This window comes from Urtica dioica, chromosome 5 (assembly GCF_054948205.1).
Source record: "Urtica dioica subsp. dioica isolate 48M chromosome 5, U.dioica_male_clone48M_v1_H2, whole genome shotgun sequence".
NCBI classification, from domain to species: domain Eukaryota; kingdom Viridiplantae; phylum Streptophyta; class Magnoliopsida; order Rosales; family Urticaceae; genus Urtica; species Urtica dioica.
The window spans coordinates 42,181,992-42,196,542 of record NC_142760.1 but is presented as its reverse complement, the minus strand read 5'-3'; the positions used below and the strand labels follow the sequence as shown (position 1 = coordinate 42,196,542).

Here is a 14,551-nt window from a genome sequence, read left to right as displayed (position 1 = left end):
GCGAAAAAAATCACACACAATGCTATTTTTTGTACTTGTGACAATAGGAGAGATATGTACAAAAAGACAACATGTGAAAATACAAATATATCCTCTCAGTAATTTTGTCGAAATTCATTAATACAATACTTGCGTAACGGATTTTGTGAAATATCATCAAGCCGTCGATTTTCTTTTTCATTCATTAAAAAATGTAAATTAGTCAGGATTTATGCTTTTTGCATGATAAAATATAATGATAAAATTGGTTCATGCATGGTATATATATTTCACATCCTTATCACAGAGTCGGGGGTTAATTATTTGACACTGAAATTACAAGCACAAAAAGTGAATTTTGACCAAACTCGAGAATATATATTTGTTAGCTTCCCATCAAAATAAATAAAAGACCCAATTTAAGGTAGATATTTTTTTTTCTTAGAAATTTAAGGTAGATAATTACGTTCAACTTGATTACACTTAAAAAGAACAGAGAAGAATCGGCAAATCCTCTGGTCCATTCAGATCATATTACATGAAAATAGAAAGAAGAAAAAAAAACAAGTGCATCTTCAAACAAATGTAGAACTCACAACACCACTTCTCGTGCTCATTCCTGAGTAGGGGAAAAAAAAAAAAGGGAGTTAAAATATGAACAGCCAGATATAATATATCAAAGAGGAAATTACTGAAAACCACACCTTATTTAATATGCTTTATTATGTCCGCTAGACATTTGCAGTATGGTTGTCTAGCAATCCTTTTTTGAAGCCAAAAATCGAATCTTCTGGTGAACAACAGAGCGTACCCAATGGATACTCCGATTCCGAGACCTGCACCGTATCCAATAGTTGCAAATAGCTTCCACGTCAGTGTTTCATCGTCAACCTCTTCATTCTCATCCTCTTCATTCTCATCCTCTTCGTCGCCACACGGCTTCGTCAATGGAAATCCACACAACTCCGGATTTCCACCGTACGAATTGTTGTTGAACGTATCAAAGTGTGCTTCTCGAGGTATTTTTCCACCCAAGTTGTTGTTGGAGAGATTTAGAAAACCGAGCTGATCTAGATTTGAGGCCAGTTGTTGCGGGATCTCTCCGACGAGCTCGTTGAATGAGAGGTCTAACCATTCGAGATTACTCAAATCTCCCAACGAGGGTGGGATCGGACCGACGATGCTGTTGTTAGAGAAATTGAGGCCTTTGAGCGAATCGAGCTTCCCGATCGTTTTCGGAATCGCACCCGTGAATCCATTTCTTGAGAAATCAATCGTTGTGAACAAGGTTTGGATTTTCTCCAGCTCGATGTAGTTTCCTTTCATTGACACCGTCACCGAGTCTTCATAATAGCCTTCACCGATTTCATCATGGAAGTTCAAGTATTCCAATTTATTTGCATGCGCACCGATCATTGCCTTGAAATTCTCAAAATATTTTGCTGGCAAGACACCCACAAACATGTTGTCGGAGAGATCCATGATTCTCAAACTCTGAAAAGGAAAGCTACTCTTGGGATTCTTTATTGCACCGTGAAATCTGTTAGACCTCAATACAAGAACTCGTAGCTCTGGAAGAGACTCCAAGAACTGAGGAAAAACGCCATTTAGATCATTGTTTCCGACATCTAGAACTTCCAAACGCTTGGAGTTAAGCAAAGATCGCGGCAGCGGGCCTTCCAATTTGTTTCCGTTGAGGTTTAGCGTTCTCAAAGAGCTTCCATTTGAAAAAGCTGAAGGAATAATGCCATCAAACTTGTTCATTCTCAAATCCAAAACTGACAAAGAGTTGCTGAAATTTCCAAGGCACGGAAGGATATTGCCGTTGAAGCTGTTGTTTGACAGGTCGAGAACTTTGAGAATATTGTGGTTGCAAAGCAGAGATGATATTCCTCCACTTAATTGATTGTTGGATGCAAAAAAAGCAACTGTAGACTGAGGCAGAATCGGAAGATGGCCTTGAAGCCGATTAGATCGGAGGTCAATGTATTCGAAGCTATGATTCAGTGGAGGAATTGGGCTTATGTGTGAAAATGAGTTGTAAGAAAGATTCAGACTACTATATGAATCATTGGTGAGATTCCACAACCATGCGGGAATACTACCTTCAATTTTGTTTTGGGAAAGATCTAAATTTTGTAATCGTTCTAAGCTTTTCAGACTGTTTGGGAACTGAGAAATATTGCAAAAAGACAAGATCAAATATGAAAGAGTTTTTGACTTCAAGACAGTGTAGTTAGAATGGGGGATGGAAATAACAGATAAGCTATTAAAAGAAAGGTCCAGATCCTCAAGTGTTCTAAGCTCTAAAAAATGTTCAAGTATCATGACACCACTGAAGTTATTGTTCCCTAGATCCAAGAGCGTTAGATTTGGAAGGGAATATAACCAAGTGGGTATTGTCCCATAAAGAAGGTTGTCGTTTAAACTCAAGAATTGTAAATTCAATGGAAGAGGTCCCAAGAGTTGATGATTTGAAGAGTCACATAGAAAAGCTTTTTTAGTTGATGAGGTGCTACAAAGATAGGGTAGCTGGCCTTCAAGTTTAATGTATGAAAGATCTAACCAACTGATTTCACTGCTGAAACATGGAAAATGAGGAGGAGTTGGTAGTCTGACATAACTACAATTTACTACAGAAAGATATACTATTTCTTTTAATGTTTGAGATAAATAGGTTGTATCTATTTCTAATAATCTTATGTTGGAAAGCTCCAAAAAGATGAGTTGACTGGTCCAATTTTGTTTAGGGAATGAAACAGTGAGACTTGGGCTATCTACTAAATAGACAGCTGTAAGGTTTGGCAGCCGAAAAATATGTTCTGGAAATCTCCCTTTGAGTTTGTTGGAACCAAGAACCAGAGATGTAAGAGAAGTTGAGAGGTTCATGAAAGAATTGGGTAAGACGTCAAACATGTTGACATACTCTAAACCCAACTCCATGAGAGAAGTTAGGTTCGTCAGGATTCGTTTCAAGCTACTTGTCTCGGCTCTTAACTCATAATTTTGACCAGAACCAGAACCGATTACAAGTAAGAGCAAGTTAGACAAGTGAGCAAGTTCTGGAGGAATATGGCCACTGAAATTGGAGTAAGAAAGGGAAAGATGAAGCAAGCTGGGAAACCTACCAAAGTTGGGTGAGATTGAAGATCCTTTGAAATCATTGTCTGAGAGAAAGAGAGATTGGAGATGAGTGAGAGAGAAGAGGCTGCTGTTGGAGTCCAAGACACCTTGTAGCCCGCTGAGGTGGAGACGAACGACGTGACCGGTCACATCGTCGCACGTGACTCCACTCCAATTGCAACAATCTTTGCTCATATTCCATGATTCAATACTATATTTGCTCATATTCCATGGTTCAGTATCACTACTGATATAATAATCATCTGTGATAATATGAAAAGAGTTTTTGAAAGTGAGCAAAGAAGATCTCTCATGAGGATGACAGAGTATTGGCGAAGAATTTGTTGAAAAAGGATTAAGGAAGAAGAGAAACAGAGGAATCACACACAAAACCCAACCCATTATCTGATCTGAGTAGTGATGAGATATTATTGTATGAGGTTTTATTTTATCACATTCGAAGATACAGCTTATATATAAGTTCGCCCAATAAATATCATCTATTTTTTTTTTTGGCATATTCGTAGTTCTAAGATACACTCGCAACGGATTACATCCACAATAAATTAAATAAACTGGGACCAATTAAATAAAGGGTCAAGCGGCTAAATGGCCAAATAGAACTTAAGGATTTGCAAAATAGCCAAAGTTTATCAAGTATAAGCAAAATAGCCAAGCTGCGATTATTAATCCAGGCAGGATTAAATTTAATCCACACAAAATATCGGGATTAAATTTAATCCAGACAAGATTAATTTAGTCCAGGGATGAGAGTAATGGCTATTTTGGTTAACCTAATGAAACTATGGCTATTTTGCAAAAGCCATAGTTTGAATTGGCTAGTTCATGCCATTTTTCCTTAAATAAACTGGGACCAGCGACAAAATAACTTTGGTCTGGACTATAGAAATAAATTTATAATTGCAATTAATCCGGAGTTTTACAAAAGTTGACTTAATTACAAGTTTTGTGCATTTCACTTCTACGTTTTAATCTCGTAGTCTGTTCTCTTATATTTTAATTGTCTTTTCTTTAGGCTGATGTTCACAATGAAATTGAATTTAATGCTTTTAGTTTACTTTTACAGTCTTACTGATATTACATATAACACTAACAGTGCTCTCTGTTATTTCAATTTGAGCAGCAAATGTTAGAATGCATGAAGAATTACAGTTCGTATTTAATTTCGAGAACAGTTAAGCCAACATAGCTTATCAATAATTTTGATACAACTCATAACGGCTGAATATTAAATTGGAAAATGTGTGAATATTTTCAAATTTTGTGTGGAAAGCTTCATATTTGCCATTAAATGTTAGTATCGATGGGTATCATGACTTAAGTCAACCAATGCAGTTTGAACTCTACGGAAAAACGGGTTTCATTGTTACCTGATCTTATACTTTATGCAATAATAATAAGCGTGTTTGTCACATTACGCCTGAACTGTTAAAATGCCGATTTACAATTTTATATGAACATTTTTAAAATTTTAATGGAAATTCGAAACAACTTCAGAATTTTTTTTCTACTAATTATTTTATAAAATTATGTTGAATGTCTGAAAGTTGAAATTTGTTCTCTTTCGATGATCAAAGTTTAATCTAACAGTATGTGTTTTTATAAATATGTTATTAATTAGTAAATTTTATGTGTTTCTGAAACGAAATTATAGTAAAATAATACTTTCCTTAATTATATGTTTCATTTTGAAACTCTATGTACTATGATAAAACTCCTCACAATCTACATTTTTTTTTCTTTTATTGCTATATTGGGCTGATTTACTTTTTATTTGGTTGTATAAACATGTGATAAGGATGAAAGAGAAGTGTGATTAAAATCAAACAAATTATAAATACAAAAGTATGTTACTGATGTACGTCTATTTATTTTACATCTTATTAATTATTATGTATTGATGATTAATTTTTTTAATTGTATAATCTATTCTTCATTTTGTATACACAATAAAACTAGTTACCTAACATTATCAAGTTCGTTTTTTACATATCTATAAAATTATAAATTTATATTAGTTTTACGCCTCATTGACACGATAATTCATGACTTCGTCCCTGCTTGCTTGTGTTTACTTTTCAAATCAAGAAAAATAAAAAGACTAGACTGGCTAGTGAATGTTCTATCAGCATTGAATAAATATGTTGGACCACATCGCTAAGTATCCCCAAAGACTTCTATGCAACGATGCATTTGTCGATAATAAACAGAGTGACATCTCTAATTTAATTATTTCTATGTTAGTCAAGACAAACTTGCTTGTGTTTACTTTTCAAACCCAGAAAAGACTCAAGACTTGATGGAAAAATGTATTGGCTGGCTAGTGAATGTACTATATCAGTAATCATGTAGAAATTTCGTTACTTGATATTGGGTGTCATATCAGTTTAACAACTTGATAATGCTAGACGACGATAATATTGTCCGTAAGTTACCTATGAGTATAACTAAATTTATGTTGGTCACAGACTTGCTTGTGTTTACTTTTCAAATCCGAAAAACTTCATGGAAAATTGTTTTGGCTGGCTACTGACCGCTCAATAAGGATTAGTATCACTTGGACCACATCGTTAACGTGTTGATTACATGGTGATTAAAAACTTCATTCAGAGCTAGACGTTTCAATACTTGCTTGTGTTGATTTTTTGGCCAGCCAACTAAGACCAACAACTTAATGGAAAACTGTATTGTCATGTCAGTTTCACAAGTTGATAGAAGAAAGATGAAAAGAAAAAAAAAAACATCGTTATTGTGTAGACTTGACTGGGTCTATAAGACTATAACCACAATAAATAAGGAAGTACTTCATATTGTTTTTATTTTTATATTAATATTATCATTGATACTACAACACAAAAGGTTGCACGCGTCAAATATAATTTAAAACTGAGCCTTGGCTCTAAACTTTTTAAGGCTAAAGCAAATTTATTTTTATAAGTATTTTAAATTTTTATTTATACTATTTAATATATTCGAGCCTAAATAATATATATTTTAAACTTAAAATATATTAAATTTAGATATTTTTCTACATAATTTAAGCCTAAACTATATTAAATTTAGATATACACGTTTATTTAGAGGAGATCTTAAGCAATTGCTTGACTTCCCTAGAGGTCAAGTTGGTCCTAAGTAGAGCAAAGACCAACTTTAGATTCTGAGTAAAAACAAAAGACTAACTTTATTAGTTCCTTCATTTCTTATTATTGTTATATTGTAAATACTACCATTTTTGTTTATTTTTTACAAAAAAATAATTTGAACCTCACAAAATACCATTAATAGAAGATATATTTATTTACTATTATATTAAAAAAAATCAAAACTTCTCTTTAAAAAAAATCCTCAACTTTTTGTAAAGAAAGTTTTTTATTTAATTTTTTTTATATATAAATAGAAATTAAAGAGTTCTTTCATTAATGGTATTTTAGAGAGTTCAATTTTTTTATATTTTTTTTTATAAAAAATAAACGAAAAAGTGGTATTTGCAATATAACATATTTATGGGGGAAATATATGTCACTTATATTAAGCTGAAAGAATATGTCTGAAAAATTGAAAGTATAAATTGCGCATTCGATTCAACACAATATCAATGAAATTTTCCCTATAAATAACAACTGAGTAGAGCGCTTTAAATAATGTTAGTTCCTTCATCAGTTCCTTTATTTCTTATTATTTCAATAAATAATGTTAATGAATACATGCCGACTTTAAACTATCAATCTTTGATTCATAAGTTAGGCAGTTAGGAAATCTCACATGGAAAAGTGAATGAGACTTATAAAGTATAAGTTAAACATTGAGTTCACATAGAACCCTCTAGATAATAACATAGTATCGCGGCTCATAAACCCCAAATGAGTGATCGAAGAATTTACCACCCTACCTTCTTTTCAAATTTAATCTACAAATATTTTCGTGAATTGATTGTTTTAATTTTAAAATACGCATTTTTCTATATTGTCCTTATTATTTACAGTTTTATTTGATTTTTTTGTACGTAACAGTTTTATTTAGTTACTATATTTTTCTTATTTGTAGATTTATTTTAAAACAAGGAAAAAATGGTATGAAAAATAAAAAAAAATTATGTATATATAGAAAGTTTGAATATGAGATTTTTTTTTTTTTGAAGGAGGGTTTTATAAGTAGCCAATGATACAAGATCGGATATTTACAAATATGGGGGGCTGGACAAGCATAAATATCTATTTCTAGAACCACACAAACACACCCCAAAAATAATTAAATGTGAGCATTGCGCCCGCCGGGATTCGATCCCGAGTCCTCCCCTTGGAGGAGAGTGGTGTTTACCACTTGGCCAAGCAAGCTTGGTTTATATATGAGATATTTTTGAATTATCATCTTTACACAAGGTATAATTTTATGAAAAATGCTATGTCCCATCATCATCTTTGGGGGAGTGAATCGTCTTGGCTAACGACCAAATTTCCACACATAAACCTCAGGAAGTGTTTCCCCCAATTCGCTAAGAAATGTGTCCAATTTTCGAAGCCATTCTCGAGAACATTCCTTCGACATGCACAGACCGTGATGTGCATGTCTGTTATTTGAATTTGGGCAGCTAATGTTAGAATGCATGAAGAATTAAATTTCGTATTTAATTTCGAAAAACAGTCGGGCCAACTTAACTTATCAATAATTTTAAAGCAATCCATAAAAGCAGTATATTAAATTGGAGAATGTGTGAAGATTTTCAAATGTTGAGTGGACAGGTTCATATTTGCCATTAAATGTTAGTATCGATCGTATCATAACCTAGTAAACCAATACAGTATGGATTACTCTACGAAAAGCGGATTTAAATTTCAATGTACTTGGAACTTATACTTTATGCAATAATAATATGCGTGTCGCCGCGTTACGTTACGTTATGTCACTGTAATTAATAACGATACAACACTTGTATGTTAAAAAAATAAAATTAAAAAATTAAAAACCCTATATTACCTTGGTCAAATGTCTCAAGTCTGGTTATTCACAACCAGCCTAAGCTGCAAAAATAGATCTGTTCTCCGCCGCGCCGAAAGTGCAATCCTTAATAATCCGATTCCAAGCGGATCGCACTTTTTTTTTTTCCTTCTTCTTTCTTCTTTAGTTAGCAAAAAAACTTCTTTTTTTTCCTTCAAATTTTATAAAAAAATTGATCAAGAGCAATTAAGGCTTCTCACGATCTCGCTCAGGCTCTCGACGACCTCGCGCGGATCGGCCGTCGATCCCGGGAGGTTTATGGCTCGGTACTCGAGCCCTTTCCACCGAGATATGAGCCGAAAGTGAGGTCGCTGGAAAAAGCTGCTGATGATCTCGAGCACCACCGTCCCCGGAAGAGCCGAGACTATGTGGGTCATTCCGGCCCCGTGGGCCCCGACGATCACGCGAGCGTCTTGGATCGCCCGAACTTGTTCCCTCATCGACATGTGGGCAAAGAGACCGTTCACCACGTTTATCCGACACCCCTTTTGCCCCGTCGATGAAGAAGCCCAAGCCTTTGTGTAACGATGAATGAATGAATGAATGAACGAACGAATGGTTAGTATCATTATTTAACCGATTAAAATTAATCACGTAAAAAGAAAATAAGGCTTTTTGGAGCAAATAGTCTCTGAACTTTTATGGTTTGTAAGGCTTTCTATTTCCTTTCTAAGTATAATTAATTTTTTTTATTATAAAAGAAAGTAACTAAAATATATTGGTAATTTTATAAAAGAAACTAACTAAATTATATCTTGACCCTAGAAGCACTAGATAAAAGTTGAAAAATCTCATGGACTAGTCCACTTGAAGCGTTGTATTTGCAATCTAACCAACGTTTTAATCATGTTTAGAATCTAGCCACATTTAGTGACGTAGCCTCATTGATCAGAATACTATTTTACATGATTGTCTTTAGCATTTTTCACACGTTAATTTTGGTAAATAGTTAATCTACCAAAATAAACAAAACGTTGGTTATTTCCTTAAAACACTTGCTCCAAAATTCGAGGACTATTTGCACCGAAAATTGAAAACCCATTTTTTTTTTAGTTTGTTTTGGGTTACCTTCACGGCGTCGAACACTTGCTCCTCGTTCGCCAGCCGGGACTCGACTTTGCCCTTGTGTCTCGGGTGGGCCAGGTAGTCCTCGCGGCGGACGAAGAGGACGTTGAGCGGGCCCGTCTCGACCCGAGGCCTGTTGACCGGGAACCCGAAAGCGGCCCGGATCATCTCTCCGAATTCGGACAGCCGGGCGGTTTTCCGATCGTCGGGGTTTCGCCGGAGGTCTTGAGCGGACGAGCCGTCGCAGTCTATCTCGTCCGTCAAGCCCTTGAAGAGAGGGGTCTCGTAGCCCAGAGGCGCGAGGACCAAGTGTCGGAAACAGACCGAGCCCGTGAAGTTTTTGGCGTATCGGAGGCTAGAGAACAACGCTCTCCACGTGTCTTCCAACGGTGACTGTGGAAATAAAGATCGGAAACACCAATCGGTTGCTAACATTGACGATTGAATCGATGTTTGCACCGAATTGAGATGCGGGTCAATCTAGCATTGATGATAAACGTACCGTGCAGTGACCGTCGACGAAGATCAAATGAGGCCGGTTGGGTAAACCCGTGACTCTCGACGCCACGTAAGCGCTGTACCAGTCTGTGACCGTGTGAAAAAGATTAGCGTATTCGAAGCGTGTGACCAGAATCGTGGGTTCCTCGATCCACTGGCAAAGAAAAGAAACGGGATGAGAATTAGAAAGGAAACAATACACGGAAGAAAAAGAAACTTTAATTCGTTTGATTTCAACAAATATCTTCAGTTTGTTTGTAAATTAGATCACATTGAAGGCTTAAGACTAAAAAAGCTTCTATCTTTAAGGGATAAATTGATCTATCTATTCTCACTCAGTTCATTATATTGAAACCCTCAAGTTCTACAAGGCTCGAGATTCAAAAAGTTTCCATCTTTAATGCATAAAATCAAAACCCGAGTAGATAATTACATAAAAATAATCTTTTCTTCGTCTTCTTTTTCTACTATATGTGACGCACAAAGTAGGATAGCATCGAGCATTATAACCAGAAATACCCAGTAACATTAAACCAATATCGTTTAAACCATCTAAATAAATCAAACTAACTTCATAACTTTCTTCCTTCAGCTTGTTCCCAATTACAATGTCTAACAAGGGCCTAAATTTGAGTGAGAATCACAATCTTAAAGTTAAAACTATCTTCATGGAATTGAACGTCCGCAACTAGAGTTCGGTATATTAACTGTACTCTCTGTGAAAAGTCAGGGAAAGTTTCAAGCTTTAATAAACAAAACTTCCCTCGCTGCACTTGAACTTCCCTCAAAGCCAATCCCCGAATTCCTTTCTAAAAATCCTAAGACATCACATGCAATTCTCCAAATGTACAAAGTTCCAAACTTTAGAATACACCATGACCAAGAATCCAATCACACCCCGAAATTGAAACTATTCAAACAAATTGATTCAATCCAACAAAAGGTGAACCCAGTTAGCCCCTAATAAAACTACCACAAACCTCACTTATCAGTAAAGAGTCAAACTTTAGCATCCATGATTCACAGAATTAGAAAGAAACCCAATACCCAATCCCTATTCTAATTCCTTTTCCCCTTAAACTTCTAGATTTAATAATACAGCACTCATCAGTCATCAGTACAAAAAAAAACACCCCTGCAAATTTGGAAAGTTTCAACCCTTACAATTAGAACCACAGACACACCTCCAAATATAAACTACATTTATTGATATAAGCTCAGTAAAGATTCGAACTTAAGTATCCAAAGATTCACATATCAGAAAGATTCCCAAATATATCTAATCCACACTTTTAAAATTTCCCACCACAAACCTCAAAACATTTAATGATGCACCACTCATGATTACATACAAATAAACGAACTTCCAAATTAGAAAGTTTCAATCTTTACAACCATATCCATAAATAAATACACACATGTGTACATGTTCAACCGTATAAACTACATTTGATGATATAAGCTAAGTAAAGATTCAAACTTTATCATCCATGATTCACCAAATTAAAAACAAACCCATTTTCCTCAGATCATTTACACATCCCTTTAAATTTAGTAACTTTCTATCTATAGAACCACACAATATAAATACACAAATGACATGAAGAAATAAGAATCTGACCTCATCACATAGAAAGTCCTTAGAAGGAACAACAAGAGAAGACCCGACCAAGCCCCTCATAGTATGCCTCAAAACCTCACCGGCCGGCAAAAACTCGTCCAAATCCAATCCATCTCGGCCGCCCGATCCCCCGAGCCTCTTCTTCTCGTTCAACCCATCTCCGCCGTCGACGACGAACGCTCCGTCTTCGAACTCCGGCAACTCCTCGTCCTCTTCCCGGCCGATGACATCATCCAATCTCTCTCCTCCTCCGGCCATCTTTATCTTCTCCGGCGACATCCTCACCCTCCCTCCCTCGCACACCGAGCTCCCCAAAGTCTCGCTGAAACGGCACCCGAACCACCCCTCCGAACCTGAACCCGAATCCGGTTTTGGTCAAGTGAGTGATTGAGAGCATTGGATTATTCCGAAAAAGGGTGTATTAGCTTATGACACACCCCTTTAGATAGTACTCTAGTAAGTTAGTTAAAATTACCAAAAAAAGATTGTAATGACATATCATTCAATTTTTTTTTTCTCTCTCGCTCTCCTAAATCTATTTCCTACGATTGTCGGATTCTCGCCGGAGTGTTTATCATAAGGCACAAAATATTCAGAGAGAGTATTCACATTACCCATCACCAAAGATTTGTGAATTTTGATGCCAAGTCAATAAAAAAAAATGTACAGAACGTAAAATAAAAAAATAAAAAAAAAGAGTAAGACTGTGTTGAGTCGGAACCTGAAGAAGAGTTGGCTAGGTGGAAGCGGCGAGTGAAGCCGTTGCCGAAGAAGGCCTCGCAGGATCGGACACGTGGCAGCGGTGGGGCCCACCAGGGGAGGAAGGAGGGAAGGATCGGCCACGGCTTCGAACGGCTCGGCTGGTTTGAGGGTTTTTGCTCTTTTTGTTGTTGTATTAGCTCTTGTCGTTGTTGGGGTTTAGAGGAGGAGTGAGAGAGGAAGTAGATGAGGAGAGAGAAGGAGTTTATGAGGAATAGGACGATCAGGATTTTCACGAGCCTCGAGCTTCTTTTTCTGTTCATCGTTGTCGTCCGGAGATCGGAGACTACACATTTGAGGAGAGATCGGAAGAATCTCTCTCTCTCTCTCTCTCTCTGCAATTCTTTTCTTTTCAGTTTTAAGTCATACACAGTCGCACAGTTTTTTTTTTCTTTTCAGTTTCAAAAAAATAAAAAAAGTCCCACGCAGTTTTTTTTTTTCTTCCTATAATTATGGTAGTATTAGTTTAATTATTGAACCAATAAAGAATCTAGGTCTAGCCATCTGATTGTGGTTTTTTTTTTCTTCCTATAATTATGGTATTAGTTTAATTATTGAATCAATAAAGAATCTAGCTCTAGCCATCTGATTGTGGTTTTTTTTTTCTTCCCCCAACAAGCCATCAGGAGATATTTGCTTTTTTTTTTTTTTTTTTTTGTTAAATATGCGTATTTGTGTAGATTTATAAGTGTACTCTCATTTGTTAGTGTGTTTTCATTGTTTAACGAAAATGCCAATTTTATTATGCAAATTTTAACCTTCTAGTCTAGAGATTAACGGAAGGGTTATTTTCGTTAGGCAATTTTTTAATTTAACGAACGTAGTAATTTTTCGGTATTTAATAAAAAAAAAATAATAATTTATAGAGTTTTCTAAGTAACTAGGTCACTTATAATATTAGGTTTGGGATTTAGCCTATGTTTAGAGTTTTTTAAGAAAATAGCCAAACGTATTAGGTGGCAAATTATGTTTTACTTTTTTGTCCTCCAATATTTTAAGTCATTTTTTTTAAGTCAGTTTTTTTAGCGTGAGTGGGTTAATTAAAATTTGGTCAATTAACTTCTATATTTAAGGATTTTATGACACGTTTTTTTTTTTTTTTTTTTTGTGCGTGTGTTTTTTTTTCTTCACAGAATATTTGTTGATATTATTAAGGAAGCAGTTAGATTTCTCTCTTCCACGCTCTCTCTCTCTCTCTCTCTCTCTCTCTCTCTCCACAAAATCAGATCTGGGTTTTTTTTTTAACCTTCAACATGCCAAGATGACGAGGAAGAAGCCGAGGTCGCGGGCCAAGGGGGCAGTCCAGCCGAAGAAGTTTGCACCGATGACGCAGATCGGCCGGAGGCGGCGGAGGAGGTCGGCGAAGGCTCGTCGGAGCCAGATCAACGCTCACAGGAGGCGGTTGATGAGAGCGTAGGGGAGGGAGCCGGTGTTCTCGGAGTCCGGAGGGAGGCCGTGGTCGACGCTCCGGAAGGGGGTCGCGACGAGCCTCACGGCGGTGGTTGGCGGGAGAGACAATCGGAGCTTGGTTAGAGGTGGCCCGACTCTCATTGTTAATTTTTTTTTAACAGTGAAGATTTTCGAATGTCAGATTTTGGAAAAATGTAGAGGTACAGATGATTTATTTACAGTTATTTCCATTTATTTCCATTCAAATTACTTAAATGTGGAGAATGAGATAATTTCCAGTAATTTACGTTTATTATCTGTGTTGACAGGTTCCCAACAGTAACGACAGTCTTGGTGAAGCCGTTCTAGATTAGCGCGCCGCGTGATTAATGATATCTTTGATAAAATATTTTGTTGAGATTTGTTAGAGGTTAAATGCTACGTATAACAATTTTGAAATTGTCTGTTAATTTATATTATTATTGCCTATTATTTATTATAATTATATTCATTATTTCCATTTGATTAAGTAAAAGGGCAAATTAGTCTATTAATTATTGACACCTAAGCACGTTGGTTATTTTCCTAAAAGTTATGAAACATAGGCTAAAAATAAAATCTATAGTTTCAAACTGGCTATTTTGCTACAATGCCCTAATTTATATGAGACAATAATAGCAACCGTTAGATGTTTAGTTATCAACGGTTCAGAATTTTTTAATTAAAAAATAAAATACAAATGACTAATGAAAATTAGCGAAAGGAATGTCTTCCGATAGTCTTCTTCCACTTTCAAAACGTTATTGTAAGAGTTTCTTTCGATACGGTTAGCTACGAAAGCGGTACTTCTGTGAAGCACAAAACGCAAACGGTAGTCTTCCTTCCGCTCGTACCGAAGGCCCAACTTAAGAGTACAAAATTTAGCATTTGTTTCTCTAGATTTTGCGAGGATGAGGATGATACAGTTATTGAGTTTGTTTAAATTTTATTTACTTATTTCTAAAAGGGAAGCTTATTCATAAATCAAGTTATTAGAATTTTAAACCATTAATTTTAATCAAATATTTATTGCAACTAATAAATTTTATACCTAATGATCTA

At 35.7% G+C, this 14,551-nt stretch overlaps 2 protein-coding genes across 2 annotated transcripts; both read right to left on the bottom strand.

Annotated features, from left to right (window-relative positions):
• Positions 1–267: 267 nt before the first annotated feature.
• On the bottom strand, positions 268–3,556 carry LOC149398673 (receptor-like protein 54). The gene is made up of 2 exons (XM_089616075.1): positions 684–3,556; positions 268–598 (listed from the first exon to the last, which is right to left on the bottom strand). Exon 1 carries the CDS (start codon positions 3,502–3,504, stop codon positions 685–687), a length of 2,820 nt encoding a protein of 939 aa, XP_089472201.1. The 5' UTR covers positions 3,505–3,556; the 3' UTR covers positions 268–598; position 684.
• A 4,372-nt stretch (positions 3,557–7,928) lies between these two features.
• Positions 7,929–12,499, bottom strand: XYLT (beta-1,2-xylosyltransferase). Its single transcript, XM_089615618.1, has 5 exons — positions 12,024–12,499; positions 11,303–11,655; positions 9,686–9,835; positions 9,187–9,576; positions 7,929–8,633 (listed from the first exon to the last, which is right to left on the bottom strand). The coding sequence occupies exons 1-5, from the start codon at positions 12,322–12,324 to the stop codon at positions 8,295–8,297; spliced, it is 1,533 nt and encodes a 510-aa protein (XP_089471744.1). The 5' UTR covers positions 12,325–12,499; the 3' UTR covers positions 7,929–8,294.
• Positions 12,500–14,551: the final 2,052 nt, after the last annotated feature.

What these genes read in the sequence shown, in the direction of transcription:
- LOC149398673 (XM_089616075.1), bottom strand. Translation starts at nt 3,504, where the DNA reads ATGGGTTGGGTTTTGTGTGTGATTCCTCTGTTTCTCTTCTTCCTTAAT.
- XYLT (XM_089615618.1), bottom strand. Translation starts at nt 12,324, where the DNA reads ATGAACAGAAAAAGAAGCTCGAGGCTCGTGAAAATCCTGATCGTCCTA. An exon ending in CCTAGCCAACTCTTCTTCAG is followed by an intron (nt 11,656 to 12,023) that starts GTTCCGACTCAA and finishes ATTCGGGTTCAG; the next exon opens with GTTCGGAGGGGTGGTTCGGG. An exon ending in AAGTGTTCGACGCCGTGAAG is followed by an intron (nt 8,634 to 9,186) that starts GTAACCCAAAAC and finishes CGTTACACAAAG; the next exon opens with GCTTGGGCTTCTTCATCGAC.